A 26583-nucleotide genomic window follows, 5' to 3' on the forward strand; every position below is an offset into this window, starting at 1 on the left:
ATCCATGGCACAAAGCCTCCAGTGATAATCCATGGCCCGGAGCCTCCAGTGATGATCCATGGCACAAAGCCTGAGCCTCCGGCGATGACCCACGGTCTGGTTCCTCCGGTGACACAGAAGCAGGGGGATCAGCGGGCGGAGTGGAGGCTACGACCCGAACCAGAGCCGCCGCCAACTATAGATGCCCACCTGGACCCTCCCCTATAGGTTCAGGTTTGCGGCCGGGAGTCCGCACCTTTGGGGGGGGGGGGGGTTACTGTCACGCCCTGACCTGAGAGAGCCGTTTTTCTCTTTTTGGTTAGGTCGGGTGTGATATGGGGTGGGCATTCTATGTATTTATATTTATATGTTTTGGCCAGGTATGGTTTCCAATCAGAGGCAGCTGTCTATCATTGTCTCTGATTGGGAACCATACTTAGGCAGCCTTTTCCCACCTGTGTGTTGTGAGTAGTTGTTTTCTGTTTTGTGTTCGTTACCTGACGGAACTGTTGGCTTTTCGTTTTGTTTCTTTGGTTCTAGTGTTTCATTGTTTAATAAATAATCATGAACACGTACCACGCAGCGCTTTGGTCCACTCCTTCTAACGACAGCCGTAACAATTACAGTGGCAAATTGCACATGTTTTGTTTCCTACCAAGAAGACTTCAGTACTCTCAACGTTTGCCTACAATATGTTATAATTATTATGTCTCTGTTAAAATGTAACAGATAAAATACAACCACTGCTGTTTGTCTCTGCTCTTATTCTTTGGTGTTTTGATGAGAGTGAGAAAAAGATGAATGGTATACAGTGCCTTCAGAAAGTATTCATACCCCTTGACTTATTCCAAATGTTGGGTTACAGCCTGAATTCAAAATTGATATTTTTTCTCACCCATCTAAATACAATACCCCATAATGACAAAGTGAAAACATATATTTTTACATTTTAGCAAATGTACTGAAAATGAAATACAGAAATATCTCATTTACATAAGTATTTAAACCCCTGAGTCACTACATGTTAGAATCACCATTGGCAGCGATTACAACTGTGAGTGAGTCTCTAAGAGCTTTTCACACCTGGATTGTACAATTTGCACATGATTCTTTTCTAAATTCTTCAAGCTCTGCCAAGTTGGTTGTTGATCTATCCTAGACAGCCATTTTCATGTCTTGCCATTTTCAAGCCGATTTAAGTCAACACTGCTTACCAATGTCATCTTGGTAAGCAACTCCAGTGTATTTGGCCTTGTGTTTTAGGTTATTGTCCTGCTGAAAGGTGCATTTGTCTCCCACTGTCTGTTGGAAAGCAAACTGTACGATGTTATCCTCTAGGATTTTGCCTGTGCTTAGCTCTATTCCATTTATTTTACTCCCTAGTCCTTGCAAATGACAAGCATACCTATAACATGATGCATCCACCATAATGCTTGAAAATATGAAGAGTGGTACTCAGTGATGTGTTGTGTTGGATTTACCCCAAACATAATGCCCTGTATTTAGGACGTAAAGTTAATTTCTTTGCCCCATTTTTTACAGTTTTACTTTAGTGCCTTATTGCAAACAGGATGCAGGTTTTAGAATATTTTTATTCTGTAAAGGCTTCCTTCTCTTCACTCTGTCATTAAGGGTAGTATTGTCAAGTAACTACAATGTTTTCAGCCATTGAACTCTGTGACTGTTTTAAAGTCACCATTGGTCTTATGGTAAAATCCCTGAGCGATTTCCTTCCTCTTCGGCAACTGAGTTAGGACGGATGCCTTGGTCTTTGTAGTGAATGGGTGTATCGATACAACATCCAAAGTATAATTAATAACTTCACCATTCTCAAAGGGAAATTCCATGTCTGTTTTTTTTCCCCGCATCTGCAAATAGGTGCCCTTCTTTGGAAAACCTCCCTGGTCTTTGTGGTTAAATCTGTGTTTGAAATTCACTGCTTGACCGAGGGACCTTACAGATAATTGTATGTGTGAGGTACAGAGGTGAGGTAGTCGTTCAAAAATCATGTTAAACACTATGCAAAGTCCATGCAACTTATTATCTGTCTTGTTAATCCATCATTTATTTAGGCTTGCCATAACAAAGGGGTTGAATACTTATGGACTCAAGACATTTCAGCTTTTCATTTTTTATTAATCAGATTTTTTTTTCTCGGGAAAACATAAATCCACTTTGACATTATGTGGTATTGTGTGTAGGCCAGTGACACAAAATCTCAATGTGATCTATTTTAAATTCAGGCTGTAACACAAAAACATTTGGAAAAAGTCAAGGGGTGTGAATACTTTCTGAAGGCACTGTATGCGAAGAGGGAAAAAGCATTTAAAGCACTTGTGTACTGATCCACCATTAGATACAAATGGCAAGGGTTATGGGACCCTGTAACGACAGTCTGGACAGTTTCTATACGGCAACAACAATAAATTAATGTTAAGCCATCCAGTAGGACATAAAGCATAGTAGTAAACAGTCTATACAAATCTCTGCTATGTACAAGTCAACAATAATGCCCAATACGTTTACATAGTGCACAAACACACAGCTACACATTTCAGACAGTGTAGGTGATATTCAGCTTCTTCTAACCTTCTTCCACCAAATCTAGTCTTACAGTACTTGTATTGCTTTATATGCGGTAATAACATCAAAATGAAATGGAATGGAAGAATATAGCTTATTGAGATAGGGATATGGTAGGTATGGTATCCATAGCTTCCTTGTAGTTGTATGTAGGCTATATATTGGGGCTGTTGAATTCACTATTAGGGATTTCATATGAAAAGCAGTTTGAATTTCGAAGGGCACTGCACTGAAAGAGGCATGTGGGGAAAGGCACTACCGTAGTTAAAAACAGGAGTAAGGGAGGGATCCATGTAAGACACTAAATCCAGCATAGATAAGGTGGAATATTATGAGCCGTTTGCCAGTGCACACCTGTCTTGCAATATCTCTGTTGTGTTGCGTAACAACAGACTACTAGTAATTTCACCTTGTATTATTAGGGACACTTCAATGTGCTGTAGAATTAAAGGGCATGTCTTCACTCTTCAGTCAATTACATTTCGGTACTTTTTTGAAGAATCAATACGTCATGATACGCAGGCATGTTCTCAAACCCTTGATGCGTTTTTTGAAAAATGAAACGCAGACAGTGAAACTGAAGGATCACGTAAGAGAACAGAATGAGATTAGAGGCAATCACGGATTACTGCATGCAGATGATAAGAAGATGTGTGTTCCTTGTCTCTTGTGCCAGGCACATCCATTCATTGTGTAGTCTGTCAATGGGCTGTTAGTGCAGGAGTAGTCCCACGTCTCCCTCCGTCAACCAAAGTCTATCCGTGGCCGATATTCTAGTACCATTGGGTAGTCCTGAAAGAGAGAGATGACACTGATCACCCTTGGACAGAATCCATTACAATGGAGACAGTAATCAGAGAGTAAGGAACGTAGATGTTCTAGCATTGTAACAATACTATATATACAGTACACTTACAGGGGAACTTGCTAGTTAGAACACAAAAACAACACAATCTCTACAGATTGTAGCTTCGTAGCTACAGTAAGATGTTCTGCAGTGAGAGAAGAGCACTAATGCAGGTGAGTGCAGAGCGGTGGGAGTGTGATGAGGAGAGAATGAGTCTGATGCCAGAGCAGGTGAAAGTGAAAGACACACTCCACAGACATCACATGCAGCAGCCCTATTTTTAGACAGGCAGGCAGGCAGACAGCAGCGGTAGGCAGGAGACACTTATGTACAATCCCAAAGAGAACGGAAATGAGTCGGCCCACACTGACCCAGTTCCTGGTCATTTGGTCCAGGGGAGGACAGGAATTCATTCTTGGCATCACAGAGCTGTCACATATTCTGCACAGATAGAGAATTCCTAAAAGACCAATCAGATTATCCCTGTCTGGTACAATCAAAGTGGGACGATCTGGCCCTGATGACAAATTTGGTCATGTGAGATCAGTAATACTGTCATCTGATTTTTTTATTTTTTTTAACATGGATCTCTTCACTGGATATAGTTCTTCTAAGCTAAAAGCGCTTTACTGATTCCTTCCTGGGACTCTGTTCTTGGCATCAGAATGTTCTGCATAAGGCCTGAGGACAAGGTTATTTTAAGCTTGCCAAAATCTGTATTTAATGCAAGCCTAAATTAGGGATGGATCGACATTTACAGAATGGTTAACTGGAGGAAAATAGGGGAGGGTCATGCTTTTTCAATTTCAGTCCAGGGGAGGGTCATGTAATTTGTAATTGATGAAATTCCAATATTTCTCAGTGTTTTAGAATTACTTGCTTATTAGGCTATTCAGTGCATTTGGAAAGTATTCAGACCCCTTGAATTTTTCCACATTTTGTTACGTTAAAGCCTTAATCTAAAATTGAATAAATCGTTTTTTCCTCATCAATCTTCACACAATACCCCATAATGACGAGGCAAAAACAGGTTTTTAGAAATTGCAAATGTATTAAAAAAAACATTGGAAATATTACATTTACATAAGTATTCAGAACCTTTACTCTGTACTTTGTTGAAGCACCTTTGGCAGCGATTACAGCCTCAAGTCTTCTTGGGTATGACAATACAAGCTTGGCACACCTGTATTTGGGGAGTTTCTCCCATTCTTCTCTGCAGATCCTCTCAAGCTCTGTCAGGTTGGATGGGGAGCGTCGCTGCACAGCTATTTTCAGGTCTCTTCAGAGATGTTCAATCGGGTTCAAGTCCGGGCTCTGGCTGGGCCACTCAAGGACATTCAGAGACTTGTCCCGAAGCCACTCCTGCATTGTTTTGGCTGTGAGCTTAGGGTCATAGTCCTGTTGGAAGGTGTACCTTCGCCCCAGTCTGAGGTCCTGAGCACTCTGGAGCAGGTTTTCATCAAGGATCTCTCTGTACCTTTCTCCGTTCATCTTGCCCTCGATCCTGACTAGTCTCCCAGTCCCTGCCCCTGAAAAACATCCCCCACAGCATGATGCTGCCACCACCATGCTTCACCGTAGGGATGATGCCAGGTTTCTTCCAGATGTGACGCTTGACATTCAGGCCAAAGAGTATAATCTTGGTTATATCAGACCATAGAATCTTGTTTCTCATGGTCTGAGAGTCCTTTAGGTGCCTTTTGGCCATTCTACCATAAAGGCCTGATTGGTAAAGTGCTACAGAGATGGTTATCTTTCTGGAAGGTTCTCCCACCTCCACAGAGGAACTCTGGAGCTCTGTCAGGGTGACCATCGGGTTCCTGGTCACCTCCCTTACCAAGGCCCTCAACCCCCGATTGCTCAGTTTGGCCGGGCAGCCAGCTCTAGGAAGAGTCTTGGTGGTTCCAAACTTCTTCCATTTAAGAATGATTGAGGCCACTGTGTTCTTCCACAGATCTGTGCCTCGACACAATTCTGTCTTGGAGCTCTAAGGACAATTCCTTTGACCTCAAGGCTTGGTTTTTGCCATACACTGTCAACTTATATAGACAGGTGTGTGCCTTTCCAAATCATGTCCAATCAATTGAATTTACCACAGATGGACTCCAATCAAGTTGTAGAAACAGGATGATCAATGGAAACAGGATGCACCTGAGCTCAATTTCGAGTCTCATAGCAAAGGGTCTGAATAAATAAGGTATTTCTGTTTTTAATTTTTTATAGATTTGCAAACATTTCTAAAAACCTGTTTTCGCTTTGTCATTATGGGGTATTGTTTGTAGATTGATGAGGACATTTTTTTATTTAATCCATTTTAGAATAAGGCTGTAACGTAACAAAATGTGGAAAAAGTCAAGGGGTCTGAATACTTTCCAAATGCACTGTATGTCGATGTGTGCCTGATTCCGCCCCTCATCTCTGATTCTCTGCTGGGCACACAATATCAATTGCGTCTATAGGCTATTTAGTGATGTCTCAACCAAATTATCCATAGTCTTTAGGCTATAGGCTATGAAGTGCATGCTCTGAGAAGCCCAGAACAAACGTATATTTCTAAGATAGCTGCTGGGATGCTAAATAAAACTAGGCTGCATTGCATACCGCAATGGATATTCTAACCCTGCTCTGCTCTTGCTGATCAAACTTTGTAGCTTGCTATTACTATAATAGATTTTTATTAAAAACAATATGTTTCTTGCCCATGATGTATTTATCAGAGATCGAGTTCAATCAATCAGATTCGAGTAACTTCCATTGTGGTGCTGAAACTTGAAGCAGCAGCCACAGTACAATCTATCGGAAATGGACAGCTCATGGTGCTGAAAGTAGGCAAATTCGAGTAAGTATAATTCATTTAAACCGTATTCATTTTAATTAGACTTTACTAACAACTGGTAGGCTCCAGCTTTGTGTTGGAGCCTATTTCTTCCTATTTTAGAAATAAGAGGTAGGCCTACCTGTTAGACAGATTAAATTAGGCTATAGGCTGCTATTTCCATAGATTTATCAGTCAATTCATCCACCCACTATGCCCTCTTTAAATAGCCTCCTCCCGTATCAGTGAAGTTAAAACCAAATCTCGAATTGAGGGGGTATGAGAGGGTATGCCATAGGCCCACCTTTTATGAAAGAAAATGGCAAAAAGCACAGGCCTACCTTGTTAGCTTAAGATTTGTATTTGTTTTTACAGATCCGATTATATAAAACTATCTATATCAGCCCTTTGGTCCGTGATGCTTTATGCTAGAAACAAGCTTTAAAATACCTGGGAAAACCGTGACTCCAACGCATATAGGGATATCGTTGTTTAATTTCTTTGACATTCAGAGGCTGACTTTGCTTGAAAAGTAATCCATTTTTGTCACTATCAACTTATTAAGCTGGTCCCGTGTGGCTCAGTTGGTAGAGCATGGTGTTTGCAACGCCAGGGTTGTGGGTTCGATTCCCAAGGGGGACCAGTGTGGGGGGGGGGAAATAAAAAATTGTATACATTCACTACTGTAAGTCGCTCTGGATAAGAGCGTCTGCTAAAATATAAATGTAAGCTATTCACGTTCCGTACAATAAAATACGTTTAAACCCAGACAGCACTTACACAAACACTTGTGACCTCTCGTTGGGTTAAGCCACGGTGGAAGAGTAGCTTAGCAGTTAAAGCTTACATTCTTCTGCATCGGTAGGCCTACTCTGTCTGGGGTGGAACGGTAGGCCTAACTTTTGAATGTACCATGCTCAGATTCCTAATTTGCAAACAGGGACAGTTTCGTTACACTGATTTGGCATTGGAGAAATATGATAAGTTGATCACATAGGTCTATCTCTCTGTCCATTCTTAGTTCATTTGTGTGGTATTAAAAAAAGATTCCGCTAACATGTAAAATGACGTAGAATTGCATGAAATGTTTATAAAAAGGCAATTTTTTCTCAGACCTGTAAAACAGATGATAGATTCATGGAATCCTTTACTATAAAATAGATATTTCCACCCCTACTCTTGTCCATGGTGCTCTGCAATCCCACAACCTTCTGGCCCGCAGCTCTGTGTGCTATCAAAATTCCCATGTTGCCATGTAATGCTTACAGGATGAAAAACTGTTTCTAACTGCATATCTAAGGCTCTGGTCTGTCCAAGAAGTGAGGGTAAACGGTAGACATGTTCTCTGCTATCCACTTTGTTTTAATTATTCTTTTGGGTGTAGGGGAGGGTCACTTTTTATATTTTTTTGGTTTTCAGGGAGGTTTTAGGTAAAAATACATTTTGCTGCAGGGATGGCCATCCATTTTCATTTCAAAGAGGTCCGATTTTCTCCATGTAACTCTTATTATAAATGTATTCTCTTAGCATAGTATCATTCAAAACGGGGGAATTAATTGAACTATTAAAACGGTACAGTTTACGAGGCCTTAGGTGCGTTGTACTATATGTTGAAACCAAACTAGGACAGAAATGGTCTTTGCTGCTGCTAACAGGACGCCTTCATTAAAAGGCCCCTCTATTGAGCCAGTGGTGATGAGCTATGGCTGTGGAAGAGGAGAGTGTCAGGCAATGAGCCCAGGAACAGGCACCCTGCTGGGGCAGCTGTCAGGGGCCTTCACTGCATTCCTCACCTGTCTCCCTGGACCAATACAGCGATTCAAGACCTGACCCCGTGCTGCCAGAGCCCCGACCAGCCCATCCAAAAGTGACAATCATCAGCAATGAAATTAGCAGCCAAGGCGCCTGGCCAGCAAAAGTGCTTTTGAGGTCAAGCTGAAGTGTGTTAGTTAGCCTAGCATACTGTGCAAAGGACTTGGGTTGCTTGGTTACGTTTATGCCCTTAATCAGCTCTATTAACCGTGCCACTGGTACATCCTCCCGAATGGGGCACCCGAGTGGCGCAGCATCTCAGTGCTAGAGGCGTCACTACAGACACCCTGGTTCGAATCCAGGCTGTATTACAACCGGCCGTGATTGGGAGTCCCATAGGGCGGAGCAAAATTGGCCCAGTGTCGTCCGGGTTTGGCCAGTGTAGGCCGTCATTGTAAATAAGAATTTGTTCTTAACTGACTTGCCCAGTTAAATAAAGGTTAAATCAAAAGAATTCCTGCTTGCTGTGGCAGATTATACAGTAGAGTGGCACACGAGTGGTGGTGGACTTCAGACGTCTAATCAGCTTTAAAGCCAAGCAAGCAGTGACTCACATGGAGACTAGACTCCAGGACCATCATTCAGCAGCCACAGTTTATCCCCTGGGCTAGAAAGGTACAGGGCTTAGCGTCTTTCAAAATGAGGGGAACAGGAGGGTGGGCATTGATATCATTTGGGGCTTACTTACGGTTTCACCGCGAAGTCTCCACCGCGTCATGTAGATGAACTCCATGGTGTGGTCTTTTCCCATGATCTCCCCGTTGCATAGGACGTCTAGCTGTGAGGGGACACAGAGGCTGGTGACTAAGAGGTAGACGGCGGGACATAGTGAGAGTATACGCTGCTTGAGAGGAAGACTAGAGCTAGACAAATCTCCAACAAGCAGAAAACAAAAGGACCCAGGACTCAAATAGGGGCCGTCATTTCAGCTAAACCTAGGAATTATTTATAAAACTGATCATTTACTGCCTTTCTACAAAAAAATATTTCAAAAATACAATTTGAGGATCAGTAAAAACAAGCAAAATTAACTCCATCTATTATCACCTTGGCTGCTGTAGCTTCATTCATCTCAGTCAATAGGGCTTCAAATTCTACAAACACATGTCATACAGCAATTAGCTGCTATGCATTAGCTCAGCAACGGGATTAAAAACTCTAGTTTAGTTTCATGTCAAGTCAAACAGCAGTTATCTACCCATAATCCATCTACTACAGCCATCTTCACTCCTGCACTGTTTTGAGAGAAAAGCTGCGTCGATGCGCTCTCAGCCGTACTGTACCTCAGTGCTCTCAGCCAGAGAGGAAGACGCGAAGCGAGAGGTTTCACTCTCTCCAAAATCTGTCCAAAATATAGCCTCCCCATCCGCTCTGAACCATCCACATGGTCTTAAAGCCATGTGGGGGGGGGGGGGGGGCACAAGCTCTGGTGGCTCATGTGCCTGTCATCAATGTCAAAAAGATTTTATTGAATAAATCATTTTTACAGTAACCTTCAAAAAAGTCATTCCTAAACCTTTTTAAATTTCCATATGTACTAGGAAGCTAAGTGTTTGTTTCTTGGGCTTCAGGAATGTGACTGAAGAAGTGCCTTAGGCATTGAAAAAATATTTTACTGATTGAAAGTAAGGGGAGATCTGTAAAAGAATGGGCGCCACTGCAAGTGCTAGTAGATACCCATGGACTTCCGGTCATTGCGCTAACGCTAGTTATCATTGGCTCGTGAAACAACCTCTAACGTCCTTCATACTGGACAGAGAGACATAAAAATGGAATCCAGGAGTTCATCTGACACTGGGGAAGAAGATCATTTTCTTTATTTAACTAGGCAAGTCAGTTTAGAACAAATTCTTATTTTCAATGACAGCCTAGGAACAGTGGGTTAACTGCCTTGTTCAGGTGCAGAACAACAGATTTTTACATTGTCAGCTTGGGGATTCGATCTTGCAACCTTTTGGTTACTAGTCCAACGCTCTAACCACTAGGGTACCTGCCGCCGCAAAATAAAGGGCCTCATTGCCGAAATCCCAAAGTATCCCTTTAATAAGTTAGAAACAACAATACCATGCATGGTCAAAAGGTTTTTGGCGCTCCAAAAATACGGTACGGTACTGTATTTTGTGGGGTGGAATAACAGTACCATTCGAAATACAGAAATTCTTTCCCCGCCAACATTTTCCCACAATGCACCAATATTTACAGAATGCTGCACACACACAAAAAAAATCTCGAGGCAAGCCGAAGTTCGGAGCCGAAGTCTATGCCCCCTTGTTGATCATTGGTCAAGAATAGGGATTCTTGCATGTTTGTGTTGTGTGTGTTGTCATTCAACGAGAGATGACTCCTTTTCATGCACATTTTTTCACTTGAGAAATACTGCACTAAACATCTCAGTTAGATATAAAATTGCGTGACTAAGATCTCCTCGGCAAAAACGTCACTATTGCCGCTTTTTCTCGTTTTCAAGCACAGGTATTTTAAAGGAGTATGCAAGCGCACTCCTTCGGCTAGGCGCTAGCCGAACCGAAGCATGCTGAAGCCTTAAGGACAGACCCAGTACAGCAGGGGGCCTGATAACAATGCCAGAACTTTTACCCACAACACTAAACACACAGGAGAGACTCTGCAGGAACAGCTACTGTATGTGAGGCCCAAACAAAACTGACATAAAGGGATAAATATTCAATAGAATATATGGCTTAATATCTGTAGTACAGTAGATACATACGAAAGGGTATAGAGCGCATACAAAAGCTTAATTTGTTACCTCATAAGAACTTGGAAGCTTTAACTTCAAGCTGAGAAACTTCTTGATTGTTCCGACTGTCACTCGAGTCGAGCAGCGTATAAATTTCTTCATTAAGCCCTAGAGAGGAGGTTCAGAAGATTACTTTAATGATTCAGGTACATCTCCCATTTCTTTTACTTATGTGAAGAGCATGCAATACAAACATTGAAACAGCCATTTTATGGTAAAATAAAAAATGTTAAACAAATGTGTAATTAGGAATAGTTAGTGCATTTGATAGCAACCTTTTGGTACAGAGAAACTCCTTCTATACACACTAAAAACAATATATAGGACCTTTTCTATGGTCCTATATATAACCTTTATGGAGAATGGTTCTATAAATAACCTTTCTCAATCTCAAAGGTTCTTTGTAAAACCATATATGGTTTAATATTCTGGTTTAATAGCCATATTATATTGCTAAAATTCCATAGGTTTTATTATTGTGTTTATTAATCAGGTGTGCTAGCTCTGGAACTGCCTTAGGGTCCCTGAGGAGAGAATTGAGAACTACTGACTTAGTCAACCGTTCTTAATTGACACAAGGCCATATGCGAGTCTTTCACAAGACACCGTCACAAGCCATAGGCATATATAACATGTAATAGAATAACACAACAGATTTGATCAACTGGAATGACACTCACTCACGGTTGCACAAAAAGAGCTCTGCACAAACCACGCCCCAAAATAATATGATGAGCCACTGCCCCTACTACCACTATTTTAATGAAAACAACTGCCTAATTAGTGATGGACTGGATTAACACCTGCTGATAGAGGAGCGTGTCTGACTGAGTGACCTGCTTTCAATGGCAGCCCAGGAAATAAAGGAAAAACCACAGCGTCATCGCCTATCTATATTCTACTAAACTCACATTCTGAGGTGTTAGACGGTTAGAGGGACGTAACGGAGTTAGCTTCATAACACTGTACCTAACCCAATCAGCCTAAAAGAGGTTAGGGAGACAGGGAAGAGGGTGAACGTGAAGGAAAGAGCAGCAGAGAGGCGCTACAGATAGAGCTCTCCACCACAACTTACCCTAACAATGTTCTCTTCCACCAGGCTGTTGTTGCGTAGACAATCCAGACAGATGGCTATCTGAGGGTCACTCCTGTGGTAGTCTCCATCTCCACCATCATCATTATCGGCATCCAGCCTAGACCTCTTTGATCGGGGGCCATCTTCTATGACAAAGAAATGGATAAGCATGTTATACATGTGTGTGAACATGAGCACGCACTGTGCGGACACAAGTTCAGTTTGCTTTCCTTGAATTCGTTTAAAACTGTGAAAAGACACTTCACAATAAGCATGGGTTTGATTGATACTGATGTCTTTCGCTTTTCACTTAGAAATGCAAAATCATAAGGTAAGACCTTTGGGACAAATTGTCTGTCATCACATTGTCATGGAGATGGCATTTAAGTCTGTCGGACTGAATCCATCCCCCTTTAGTCATCCTGTGGTTTCCATCTGATTTATTCCCCAACTGTATTATACCTCATCAACAGGCTAATCTTGTCGATGCCTTGTAGAGTGTGCTGTCCCTCCTCCTCTTCTTCCTTCTCTCCCTCTCAGCCTCATATGACTCACAGCCACCTACGGTCGTGCGCCACTGCAACAATGGAACCTAAGTCGTACTATAACTCCTTCTCTCTTTGTCGCCTTGCTGATCTGTCTCCCACATAGAGCCTCTTAACCTTTCACCTCAATAACCAATCACAGCCCACTTCTGCACACCCAAGCCCAAGGTTCATTCTGGTCCCCCCTGAGGGTCTTGGTCTTCATGGGCACTAATACAGATCTTTTACCTTCTCCGTTCTCCTTCGACTTTCGACTCCTCCAGAACTCAATCTCCTTCTGTTGTTCCTCTAGTCAATAAGCAAAAACAGAGAAGATATGAATACACAGGGCAGGGCTTTATGATACAAAACAATTACAAGGAGAATGTGTGCTCCTAAGTTGAAAAATATATGAGCACACAAAGAAATTTAGGAGCACAATGAAAAATATTTTGGGTATTAAAGCGGCAATCTGCAGCTGAATGATAACAACAAAGCTGTCCCCGCCACTGTTTCAGTAAAAGGTTGAGGGATGGGGCTGGAGCAATGACTGTATATATAAATGGACAAAACCATTGATCACGTGACACCATTTTCATTCCTATTTGAAGAATCAGTAACGCATTGAAGCCAAATGAAGTTGGTTAAGATGGCGTCTCGTGGAGTTTGAACTACTCCAGGAAGTGAGGTTGTAGGCTAGCTCAGTTCTGCACCCTCTCAGGATACTTCTTCTTTGTGCGATTTTTAAATAATCGGTTCAAGGACATACTGTACATCTGGTGTATTAGTAGCAATTATTGGTACCATGAATGTCTTTAAAAATATATATATTTATATATTTACACGAAGATTGACCACGAATATTAACGTCTTTTCCATTCACCATAATGGGGATCCTGTTTTCTGCTAACAATGCCTGCAATAACACGGTTGGACTTGAACTACCGTGGCTTCAATGAGAGGGGGCAGTCGTTCTCCCCTGGGCTGGAGAAATATAACAACCCTCAAATTCATAGACAGAGCTATGGATGCAAGGATTATAGTTTTAACCATGTTTTGAGGCTATACAGTGTTACTTTGTTTACATTGACTTTGTTGACAAACAATGGAAAAACCAGCTTATATTCTGGCTTCTGATGGGGTACAACAGTCGAACTAAGCTCTTATGGTATTTAGAAGTTATACTCTTCAAGAATCAATGGATTTATATCATTCATTTATGAGTCCAAATATGGATGTACTAACTGCAGATTGCCCCTTTAATGATACGAATTGCCAGCAATTACAAAATACAGGGTTTAGGAGCACCAGAACAATAGATTTTTTAGATTGCGATATAGCCTACATTGGGCCTATATGAATCCTAGCTACTTTTGAAGCTCATCTCCCGAAAAAGCTCTCCCTTTTACTTTCTTTCTGTGCCACCACGTGTTTGCATACTGCTGAGGCTGAGGGACAGCGAAGAAATCATTACAATAATTTATTTTCTAGGGACACTAGTGCTCCCAAATAAGAATTCCAGGTAGCACAGCAAAGTATTTATATTCCCCCACAATGATAGCACTGTAGAGTCCTGCAGGGCAGGAGTTATATCATTCAAGTCAAATGGAAAACAGCTTGAGTAACTCTTAGACCTACTATCAAAGGCAAGATGTATATCTGATGTTGGTGGATACTAAAATGACATCACTCACTTTCTCTTAGCCCAGGCACGAGTTTGAAAATGATTTCCTCTAAAGTGTTGTCCAACCTGGCGATCGAATGAGACGTCAAGGAAGAATAAAAGTAAGTACACTTACACACACACACACACACACAACCACAAACCCCACACACCCACACACACATTCCCAGACATTGCATCTGTGGGCTGGGTAGCTGGGTGGCTGAGCACTGGGTGAGGTCTTCAGCTGAGACCTTGGCTCCAGAATGGTGTCCAGCTGTTGCCTGGATCTTACCGCAGCCAAGCTCAAGTTCACTCTATCCTCCCCCAGCCCAGCCCAGCCCAGCCCAGCCCAGCCCAGCCCAGCCCAGCCCACACCAGCCTTACAATCTCACAAGTCAAGTAGACAACTGAAGAAAAACTGCCAAAATCCGGCTATGGCCAGTTCAGTAGTGCAAAGGCCAGCATGTTTTTACTTTACTGATGGTTTTGATATATTCATCTATTCAGTAGTATTCATTACGACCCTGTGATTCTCAAAAGGAAAATATAAACGCAGATAAGATTCTGTCAAAGATGTCAAATTAGGTGTATTACCTTAACATCTCTAGAGGGTTGGTTTCATGGACTTGGATGCCACATTTGGGGCAGTCGTTGCTGTCTTCAAAGTGTTGGACGATGCAGCTTTTACAAACTGTTGACAGAATAAAGGAGATTGAGACAAAGACAAGTTTACCATCTCGAAATACAGACCTAAAGTAAATATGGATTTTTATCACACCATTCCGGTGTTAAATAAATGCCAAGATGACGGCATTTTCTCTTTTCTTATCCCTTTCTCTCAGATAACCTCCACAATAAAATGATTCTGATTTGAAAGTGAAGTTTAAAACCAAAAGGAATAGCATTCTAATATCTAATTTCTACAGTTTCAACTGGATAAAGATCAGAGTGTCTATTGAGCCTTGAAGCTCAGGCTTGCAGTTGAAATTTAAACTGTGGACTGGAAAGGAGATTTAAAAAAAAAGGGGGTATAGCCTGGCCAGTTCTATCACACATCTATCACACAGCCAAGGACAGCTGCAGCCAATACCACAGAGCACACACACACGTGCACGTACACGTACTGTATGTGCAATAAGGCACACATGCACACATATACCATCTATGAGGTGGTATATAATGTACAGTCTTATCGTTCTTTTAAGAACACAAACCGATTCCATACAATACCGACCTGCGGATTAAGCCTATATCCTACGACGTGATGTCATCAAATCGTCAGATAAAAACACAGATCAACAATATCTGCAGGAATACAGGGCACAGTCTCCCCTCTAGCAATTGCCATGTAAACACAACGCATACTCGATGTACTTATGCACTATGCACCGACCTATAGCCTACATAACAATACTCACAAACATACAGTAGTGAACTGCTGTCATACTCAATCAACCATAACTGCCAAGGGAAACAATATGTCAGGACAACATCTTGCATGTTCTTTCAATAGCCAGCACCACCTACTGCGCATGACACATATGAGACAGACCTCACTGTGCACAGTAGTGTATAATAGTGGCAGATGTTCTCTTCAGACGTTTCCTATACATATACGTGTAATTGCATGTAATTCGGATGTAATTGCATTCTGAATACTGTACTATATACATAGACTTGGAACCACTGGCCACTTCAATAATGGAACACTAGTGACTTTGATCATGTTTAAATAATGTTTACATGCTGCTTTACTCATGATATCATGTACAGTTGAAGTCGGAAGTTTACATTCACTTAGGTTGGAGTCATTAAAACTCGTTTTTCAACCACTCCACAAATTTCTTGTTAACAAACTATAGTTTTGGTAAGTCGGTTAGGACACCTACTGTGTGCATGACACAAATAATTTTTCCAACAATTGTTTACAGGCAGATTATTTCACTTATAATTCACAGTATCACAATTTCAGTGGGTCAGAAGTTTATATACACTAAATTGACTGTGCCTTTAAACAGCTTGGAAAATTCCAGAAAATTATGTCATGGCTTTAGAAGCTTCTGATAGGCTAATTGACATCATTTGAGTCAATTGGAGGTGTACCTGTGGATGTATTTCAAGGCCTACCTTCAAACTCAGTGCCTCATTGCTTGACATCATGGGAAAATCAAAAGAAATCAGCCAAGACCACAGAAAAAAAATTGTAGACCTCCACAAGTCTGGTTCATCCTTGGGAGCAATTTCCAAATGCCTGAAGGTACCACGTTCATCTGTACAAACAATAGTACGCAAGTATAAACACCATGGGACCACGCAGCCGTCATACCGCTCAGGAAGGAGACGCGTTCTGTCTCCAAGAGATTAACGTACTTTGGTGAGAAAGGTGCAAATCAATCCCAGAACAACAGCAAAGGACCTTGTGAAGATGCTGGAGGAAACAGGTACAAAAGTATCTATATCCACAGTAAAACGAGTCCTATATCAACATAACCTGAAAGGCCGCTCAACAAGGAAGAAGCTACTGCTCCAAAATCGCCATAAAAATGCCAGACTACGGTTTGCAACTGCACATGGGGACAAAGATCATACTTTTTGGAGAAATGTCCTCTGGTCTGATGAAACAAAAATAGAACTGTTTGGCCATAATGACCATCATTATGTTTGGAGAAAAAGGGGGGAGGCTTGCAAGCCGAAGAACACCATCCCAACCGTGAAGCACGGGGGTGGCAGCATCATGTTGTGGGGTGCTTTGCTGCAGGAGGGACTGGTGCACTTCACAAAATAGAGGGCATTATGAAGCAGGAAAGTTATGTGGATATAGTGAAGCATCATCTCAAGACATCAGTCAGGAATTTAAAGCTTGGTCGCAAATGGGTCTTTCAAAGTTGTGGAAAATGGCTTAAGGACAACAAAGTCAAGGTATTGGAGTGGCCGTCACAAAGCCCTGACCTCAATCCTATAGAAAATATGTGGGCAGAACTGAAAAAGCATGTGCGAGCAAGGAGGCCTACAAACCTGACTCAGTTACACCAAACCTGACTCAGCTCTGTCAGGAGGAATGGGCCAAAATTCACCCAACTTATTGTGGGAAGCTTGTGGAAGGCTACCCGAAACGTTTGACCCAAGTTAAACAATTTAAAGGCAATGCTACCAAGTACTAATTGAGTGTATGTAAACTTCTGACCCACTGGGAATGTGATGAAAGAAATAAAAGCTGAAATAAATAATTCTCTCTACTATTATTCTGACATTTCACATTCTTAACTGACCTAAGACAGGGAATTTTTACTCGGATTAAATGTCAGGAATTGTTAAAAACTGAGTTTAAATGTATTTGGCTAAGGTGTATGTAAACTTCCAACTTCAACTGTATATACTGTATTCTATTCTACTGTATTTTAGTCAATGCCACTCCGACATTGCTCTATCTAATATTTATACATTTCTTAATTCCATTATTTTACTTTTAAATTTGTGTGGATTGTTGTGAATCGTTTGTAGATACTACTGCACTGTTAGATATTACTGCACTGTTGGAGCTAGGAACACAAGCATTTCGCTACACCCACAATAACATCTGCTAAATATGTGTATGTGATCAATACAATTTGATTTGATTTATAGTAGATGTTACAACAAAAACAGTCTGGACTAATGTCATATATATATATTTTGCTGGAGATCTCTGAAATATACTGGCATACACACTGAAAGAAATCATACAACAGCAAAAACATACTGTACTAGGCAGCTGCTGATATTTTTCATTATTGAGATTGTGGCTAGGGGTCAATATGACAGTAAAGAAGTGACTTTGCCCTCAAACAAACAAATAAATTGGACACAAACAGCTTATTCTGTGTGGAGGATATTTGTTGTCATGGTGACTGAACCCACAGATGACTGTGTTTTACCCTGATCACTTGAGATGTGTCATTCACGGGAGCGAGATCTGCAGTTCTCCTCCAATAAAACATCCAGTTCAGATGGAGAGGGCAGAAATAGAGAAAGATGCCATGTAATACGATCTGTAAATCATGCAGGATATGACATCGATGAGATCAACAGAGGGCTTTTTAAAAATTCATAGCTGTGACTGTGCAAGGCTGTGGTATAAAACAACAAATAAGACAGCCAGTTGATTCCTACTCTAGCACTTTCTAGTGGTGCAATAGATGCCGTAAAGATTTGGTTTTTTAAGTCACACTACACCCCCCAAAAAAAGCTTGAGGACATTTCTGCATAAAATCATTGTTAGATATCATTTCTAGTAAGGGAAGTTAGGTATAATGCATATATATTAGGCAGAACTAAATAGAAATCATAAAAATATGCCCGGAGATAGTGTAGCCTATGCATAGTGAAAATGTGTTTGTGTTTTTCTGGTATAGCCAGCTCCCATTTCCCACAGGCCTACATTACATGATGTCATCATGAATGAGGCACCTGAGAGAGAGAGAGAGAGAGAGAGAGAGAGAGAGAGAGAGAGAGAGAGAAAGAGAGTGAGTGAGTGAGTGAGTGAGTGTGAGAAAGTGAGAGAGAGCGAAAGAGAGAACAGGGGGGGGGGGGCTTACAGGTGTGCAGGCACTCTGTCACCGTGGTGGGCTTGATCAGGTATCCTTTACACACGTAGCATGTGATAAAGTGGTTGAAATCCTTGACCAGGTGCTTTCTCGGCGAGGTCATCTTGGACCAGAGCAGGAGTGTTGATGGATGAGAGTGTTGTGTATTTTGGGGAAAGGAATGATGGCAGATGGGGGCTGGAGGTCAGAGTTCACAGGACTTTCTGAAATGCTCCACACTTCTGGGTTTTCCCCTTCAGTCGCTTCATCTTAATTCAGGCTTCCCCTCCAGGGAGATTTCAAGTGTGCTGCATTTCCATCTCTGTGGTGCTGTGGGTGTCTGTGAATGAAAGTAGAAATCAGCGTAATTTGGGTATTTCCCAGGTTACATGCTTGATATTTGAAAATGTGTTACCACAAATTCAAATGCAAATTGCAAAGTTGTATTACTTCATGAAATAGAATACATTTGACCAAAACAAATATCATGGATAAGCTACAGGCAGTGCTTGACTTGGACAGGAGCTAACCTGAGCTAAGTACCGGCACCTCAAAATGTTCTACTGCTTGAGCTCATGTTCCTCTTATAGAATATTATCTCAAAAGTATTGTGGAGCTCCTGCACCTAAATATGAACAGTACCGGCACCCCAAATGAGTACCGACACCTATTTCATTTCAAGTCAAGCACTGGCTACAGGTGCATGTAACGTTTCACCTTTATGCCCCGCCCCCTTTATGCTTTCTTAAAATCGAAAGCAACTTTAGTTCCTTCCAAAGATTGTTATGACATAAGTGTATAACCCCTTCACTGTCGCAGTAATATCATTGAAATAGTATTTTCAAATCCAAAGTTTGGAGAAAGGCTACTTTGGTTAGCCCACTCAAGCGGAACGACACAGAAAATCGAGATCTATGCTTTCGCTATTAGCTAGCTATGGTCATTATGCTGAATGCATGATCCCAGAGTTCAATACCAGCCTCGCCACTGACTAGCTTAGGTAAACCTATGACTAGTATGTTCTGACAAGAAATGTCATATGATATAATTGTCACAAATTTGATTGCTGAAAAATCCTCAATTGGCAGTAAGGAAATAAATCGAGGATGGTGTCCTTTACAGTGACAAAATTGGGGCTTTTACGTCCCTCATCATCACCAGGAAACCATACGCGTCATTCTGTCAACCAGGGTATTGCGCGAATTACATTATGGTGAGTTTATCATACCCTGAAAAACTGACTTAAGATTCAGCCTAACTGTGGGGACCGTACATAGATAATTCAATCACTAAGATAATAAATAAACCAGCGCCACGGCACACATTTGACTATGACCAAAAAGCACATGTCTAGAACTTGATAGCCCGTATGACACATGATCGCATTCCCAACCCACCCCAAACTTTACTATCACAGCACCTACGGGAAAAAAAAGATACGCACAAGCATCGTTTTCTCGGCTTCTGAGTAGCGAGTAGTAAACGCATCTCTTACATTCCGGTTCAAGGATCCATGGTCGAGATGGTGTGATCGTATCCGACAATTCTATCTATATACGCTGTATGATGTGGGCGCCGATGTTACATTAATGTAGGCTAGCACTGAATACGGAACTGGTTTCAGAATAGATGATAGGAAAGGAGCGGAGGAGGATCCAGCGCTTGTTTACGCATTGCTGCTTTATTCATTCCACGGCAGATACACTCTGATTGGACACAAACTAGGGCGCAGCCTTCAATTACCAACTACTGTAGTCCAGTAACGGGTAGTCTATATAATATGATAAACACAAGGCTCCTGAAACCTGTTCATCAACAAGAGCAGAGGCATGGTATTGATTGATGGACCTGTGGACCTATAGCTCTGAAGTAGCCTGGGCTACCTCGGCTATAAACGTTAAAACAGAATTCACCAACATATCAAACAGATTTAGCCTACATATCCATTTGTCTTCATATCTTCATATAGTGTTAGTGTGATAAGTAGCCTGATATTACCATATTTATTACATCGTTTTAGTCCACTAGATATAAAATAGGACTGGCCAGTATCCAGTTATTCAACATATGTAAAAATAACATATAGTTTGCTATATTTCAGGAGTAACTCTTATTCCTAATGAATTCATTTTTGAAGGTATCAATAAACAGGTTGATATATGTCAGCCACCTTTCAGCTCTTTATGGAAATAAGAATTTGTTCTTAACTGACTTGCCTAGGTAAATAAAGGTTAAAAAAAAAATGTAATGTCTTAATTGAAAGGACATGCCTGCCATTCTGTCTAGGGGTGTGTTAGGCTACATGTGGGCGGAACATGCCTTCATAAGGAACCCAAAACAACTGCTGAGGTTGGAAACGTATATAATTACTCTCTAGCAGCTGTGCTAAGGGCACATTTGATATACTAGAACTCACATTTCTTTATCCCTTTAACCCTATTCTCAACCGGCTGATAGTGCATGTTTTGACAATGGACTTAGAAGTGGATATGAAAAAAAATCTTCACTTGAACAACTCCCCAGCCTTCCTGCATCAATTAACATCATTTGTATCCTTTTGGGTTGCTGCAGTTCAGTGTTGTGGGACTCTAACTTTGCCCACTCAAGAGGGCTGTAAGAAAACTCAAAATTAGTCACCAAAGATATGGGATAAAAGGCAGGAATGCAGTTGGTGAGGGATTAATATGACACCATTCCTGTTAGTAGAGACCTAGAATAGTAGGAATATGAAAATAAATAGCTAAAATGTAAACAAATGAAACAGCAAGAATTTTGGAAAGATGTGCTCCACCAGGCGGTTGATATGTCAGCAAAAAGTATGGTGGACTAAGAATAGGGTAAATATTTTTTTTATTAAAAATAGTTATTTTTATTGAATTGTTGACAACCCACTTTATTAGGCAACATACATTGGTTAAACTATATTTCATGAACCATAGGCTCAATTAATCAATATTCAGACTTAAGGTTGCCTATAAAACAGTGCCTATAATAGTAATAAAAACCGCACTGTCATATATTATCTCAGAATGTAGTCTGAACATGTAGTGGTGGAAGAACTTGGATCATTTGAAATGTAAGAAAACCATTTTGAGGGACATCACACTATACACCACCTGAAAATGCATTAGTTTCAATTTAATTGAATATTACCATTCATTTGTTAACATTTGACATTAGTCCTCATTTAACAATGCTAACCTGTAAAAGCCATTGAAGCAGACCTAAAGTAATTTTTCTAATATTGTTGAGATAAGTAAAATGCTATAAATTATACAACAGGTGGTTTGGAATTCCCATTGTTATAGCCTATCCTACCAATATTATACTAGACAACATAGGCCTACATATGGCCAGTACATTCATAGAAAGTGCCATTATTTACATCGTTAACTTGCAACGCCCTACTACTACTAGGCTACTACTTTCACAGATCCACTGCCCAGCCATGCAATTTATAAACGTGTTATCGGAAAAGTTTCTGGTTCGAATCCCAGAACCGACTAGGTGAAAAATCTGTCGATGTGCCCTTGAGCACTTAACCCTATTTGCTCCTGTAAGTCACTCTGGATAAGAGTGTCTGCTAAGTGACTGGCATTTTAATGTGTAGGGTGTCTATGGAAAGCCACTGGGGCGCTGCGGGTGTGCAAGGCAGTGGCGGTCGGTGCCGTTTAAGAGGGAGGATGATTACTTTTTTTCATGAGCATGGCCTTATTTCTATTACAGCATATTGGATGACTGGCATTCATATTCCATTCCCCAAGTTCAATATAACAGAGATAGGTTTAGGCTACTACATGATACTCTAATTTTCCCTTTACCCATCATGAGGTTGCTACAACCTAGGCTATGATCGGAAGTTTACAACATAGGTGCACACAGGTCGAAGAGAAAAATTTGAGGTGACAGACAGTGACACATGGACAGACAGTGACACTTTCCATATCACCTTGCACACTCTTGCATGCATCTAGCTGATCTAAAGTGTAATCATTAGTCCAACAGTTGCAAACAAGAGTTTCTATTGGACAAATTCTGGCATGTTTATCCCCGTTTCGTTCAGTTTGCTTACGTTTTTCAACAAAATCGGCGGAATAAATACAGCCATGATCACACGTAAACATAGTTCACTTTCATAGCAGCCACATCGGATTCCTTCTTGCATTTATGCGCTCTCCTCCTCTCACCTTTTCCCTTTGCATGTGGACTGCAATGCACAACACATCAGCTGTATATGACCAGGTCGAAACAACCTTTCCAAGCCAAACCATATCATAACCGCTACACACAGCCTACATCGTTGTCACCATATTAGCTAAAGTAACATCATAGTCAACATAGCTAATATAACTAACTCGTTAGTAAACCCACTAGAATCATGTAGTAACGTTACAGTGTACATTCAATAAGCAGTTTAGCACTTACACCGGCAAGCCCAAGTGGCAATACATTTGTAAAACCAAAATCTTACCTTGACTTGGAACAGTTCCAGTGTTGTGTTGGATAGTCATAGCCAGCTAGCTAACAAATCATCTCTCTGTTTGAGCAGGGTGTTTGAGTAGGCTAAACTAGCTAGCTGCATTTGCTAGCTAAGTAAGTGAAATTGAAAGTGAAAACAATTTGGAAATCTCTCTATCACTCTCTTGCTTCTCTTTCATTTTGGAAGAAATGAATTTGTTCAAAACTGATCAACTATTGTCTTTATCTCTCTTTGAGTCAATTACTCACCAAATGTTATACACTAGTTTAAGATAGGTTATAAGTAGCTTTCTGTAGGCATACCTTGTTCCATTCAGTTGAGACATTTTCGTTGGCCAAATGATGTTCCAACTGTAATGTTGTGTTTGTTGCAATATAATATCCTACCCGTATTTTCCTTAATAAAGTTTAGAAACTTTTGTGAAGGTTTGGTGTGGTGTGGTTTGTAGCCTATTATACTTCAGGCCTATGGTATGAAGGCAGTGCACCCTCCAAATGACTCTGACAGTTGAACTTGAGGTGTGGAAGATTGTTTTAGGCCTACCAGAGTTACTCCTATAATCTAACAATATAATGCTTATCTTTGTAAAAATTATTCTAACAGAAAATTAACCTCTTTCTGTACGCCTATATCTGTATAGCTGACATTTTTACATTTAGCAGACGCTCTTATCCAGAGCGACTTACAGTAGTGAATGCATACATTTAATTTCATACATTTCTTTTTTTCTTTGCTGGCCCCCCGTGGGATTTGAACCCCGTGGGAATCGAACCCACAACCCTGGCGTTGCAAACACCATGCTCTACCAACTGAGCTACAGAAGGCAGACGTAGTAGCCTATCTGACAAGTATAAATAAATTAATGTTGGTGTCGTAGCATGCCGCCGGCATATCTCTATCTCTCTCTCTCTGGGGCAAGGCCTTAACTTCTCTTCCTTTATTTTATTAAACAACATATTAATACAGTAGATGCTTAAGCCAGCCTAAGCATGAAATGCCCTGATGCATTTAGTGCTCAAATCTCTGACAGCTGAACCGTGAGGTGGACAATTATTGTTTTAGGAAAGTAAAAACCAATAAAACAATAGGCTATGAAGTTGTGCATACGCTACAGATCAAAACACAAGGAATAGTGTTTTTGTAATTAGTTATAGGCTGTTTTAAAGGACACGGCTAAATGTGGCTCTTCTGACAAAGGTAAGAAACAATCTAGCTGATTGAGTTTTATCAAAATCTTGCTTTAGTGTGAAGGGCACTGTCAAATCAAATACAATCAAATCAAATGTTATTTGTCACATGCGCCAAATAAAACAGGTGTTCACCTTACAGTGAAATGCTTACTTACAAGCCCTTAACCAACAATGCAGTTTTATGAAAATCCACCAAAAAGTAAGAGATAAGATTAACAAATAATTAAAGAGCAGCAGTAAATAACAAAAGCGGGGCTATATACAGGGGGTACCGGTAAAGAGTCAATGTGTCAATGTGGGTGGCACCGGTGTCGAGGTAATTGAGGTAATTATGTACAGTTGAAGTCGGAAGTTTACATACACCTTAGCCAAATACATTTCAACTCAGTTTTTCACAATTCCTGACATTTAATCCTAGTAAAAATTCCCTGTCTTCGGTCAGTTAGGATCACCACTTTATTTTAAGAATGTGAAATGTCTAAATAATAGTAGAGAGAATGATTTATTTCAGCATTTATTTCTTTCATCACATTCCCAGTGGGTCAGAAGTTTACATACGCTCAATTAGAATTTGGTAGCATTGCCTTTACATTTTTTAACTTTGGTCAAACGTTTCGGGTTGCCTTCCACAAGCTTCCCACAATAACTTGGGTGAATTTTGGCCCATTACTCCTGGCTAATTGGCATCATTTGAGTCAATTGGAGGTGTACCTGTGGAGGTATTTCAAGGCCTACCTTCAAACTCAGTGCCTCTTTGCTTGACATCATGGGAAAATCAAAAGAAATCAGCCAAGACCTCAGAAAAAACATTGTAGACCTCCACAAGTCTGGTTCATCCTTGGGAGCAATTTCCAAACGCCTGAAGGTACCACATTCATCTGTACAAACAATAGTACGCAAGTATAAACACCATGGGACCACTCAGCCGTCATACCGCTCAGGAAGGAGACGCGTTCTGTCTCCTAGAGATGATGTATCATGTTGTGGGGGTGCTTTGCTGCAGGAGGAACTGGTGCACTTCACAAAATAGATGGCATCATGAGGCAGGAAAATGATGTGGATATATTGAAGCAACATCTCAAGACATCAGTCAGGAATTTAAAGCTTGGTCGCAAATGGATCTTCCAAATGGACAATGACCACAAGCATACGTCCAAAGTGTGGCAAAATGACTTAAGGACAACAAAGTCAAGGTATGGCCATCACAAAGCCCTGACTTCAACCCTTTCGAAAATATGTTGGCAGAACTGAAAAAGTGTGTGCGACCAAGGAGGCCTACAAACCTGACTCAGTTACACCAGTTCTGCCAGGAGGAATGGGCCAAAATTCACCCAACTTAATGTGGGAAGCTTGTGGAAGGCTACCCGAAACGTTTGACCCAAGTTAAACAATTTAAAGGCAATGCTACCAAATACTAATTGAGTGTATGTAAACTTCTGACCCACTGGGAATGTGATGAAAGAAATACAAGCTGTGATATATCATTCTCTCTACTATTATTCTGACATTTAACATTCTTAAAATAAAGTAGTGATACTAACCGACCTAAGATAGGGAATGTTTATTAGGATTAAATGTCAGGAATTGTGAAAAACTGAGTTGAAATGTATTTGGCTAAGGTGTATGTAAACTTCTGACTTCAACTGTATGTAAACTTCCAACTTCAACTGTAGGTAGAGCTATTAAAGTGGCTATGCCTAGATAATAACAGAGAGTAGCAGCAGCGTTGGGGGTGGGGTGGGGGGGCAATGCAAGTAGTCTGGGAAGCCATTTGATTAGCTGTTCAGGAGTCTTATGGCTTGGGGGTAGAAGCTGGTCCTGGATGGCAGGAAGCTTGGCGCCGGTGATGTACTGGCCCGTACGCACAACCCTCTCTAGTGCCTTGCGGTCGGAGGCTGAGCAGTTGCCAAACCAGGCAGTGATGCAACCCGCCAGGATGCTCTTGATGGTGCAGCTGTAGAACCTTTTGAGGATCTGAGGACCCATGCCAAATGTTTTCAGTCTCCTGAAGGGGAAAGGGTGTTGTCGTGCCCTCTTCACGACTGTCTTGGTGTGCTTGGACCATGTTAGTTTGTTGGTGATGTGGACCCCAAGGAACTTGAAGCTCTCAACCTGCTCCACTGCAGCCCCATCGATGAGAATGGGGACGTGCTCGGTCCTCCTTTTCCCGTCTCTCCTTCCAGTTCTCTGCTGCCAATGACTGGAACGAACTACAAAAATCTCTGAAACTGGAAACACTTATCTCCCTCACTAGCTTTAAGCACCAGCTGTCAGAGCAGCTCACAGATCACT

General features: G+C 41.1%; 1 protein-coding gene across 3 annotated transcripts; it reads right to left on the reverse strand.

Annotated features, from left to right (window-relative positions):
- Positions 1-2945: 2945 nt before the first annotated feature.
- On the reverse strand, positions 2946-20266 carry LOC106589380 (polycomb group RING finger protein 5-A). 3 transcript variants are annotated; one of them, XM_014179273.3, is made up of 9 exons: positions 20117-20266; positions 18634-18961; positions 14654-14750; positions 14088-14143; positions 12643-12702; positions 11870-12012; positions 10804-10902; positions 8725-8814; positions 2946-3354 (listed from the first exon to the last, which is right to left on the reverse strand). In XM_014179273.3, exons 2-9 carry the CDS (start codon positions 18743-18745, stop codon positions 3307-3309), a joined length of 705 nt encoding a protein of 234 aa, XP_014034748.1. In that variant the 5' UTR covers positions 18746-18961; positions 20117-20266; the 3' UTR covers positions 2946-3306. The 3 variants fall into 3 exon arrangements, with proteins under 3 accessions (XP_014034748.1, XP_014034745.1, XP_014034746.1); XM_014179270.3 differs by having other exon boundaries at positions 11870-12015; XM_014179271.3 differs by having other exon boundaries at positions 11870-12015; positions 20066-20245.
- Positions 20267-26583: the final 6317 nt, after the last annotated feature.

Source organism: Salmo salar, chromosome 28, assembly GCF_965601325.2.
Source record: "Salmo salar chromosome 28, fSalSal1, whole genome shotgun sequence".
Lineage (NCBI taxonomy): Eukaryota > Metazoa > Chordata > Actinopteri > Salmoniformes > Salmonidae > Salmo > Salmo salar.

What these genes read in the sequence shown, in the direction of transcription:
- LOC106589380 (XM_014179270.3), bottom strand. Translation starts at nt 18,745, where the DNA reads ATGACCTCGCCGAGAAAGCACCTGGTCAAGGATTTCAACCACTTTATC. An exon ending in GACAGAGTGCCTGCACACCT is followed by an intron (nt 14,751 to 18,633) that starts GTAAGCCCCCCC and finishes TTCTGTCAACAG; the next exon opens with TTTGTAAAAGCTGCATCGTC. An exon ending in AGCTTCCAAGTTCTTATGAG is followed by an intron (nt 8,815 to 10,803) that starts GTAACAAATTAA and finishes GTCCCCTCACAG; the next exon opens with CTAGACGTCCTATGCAACGG.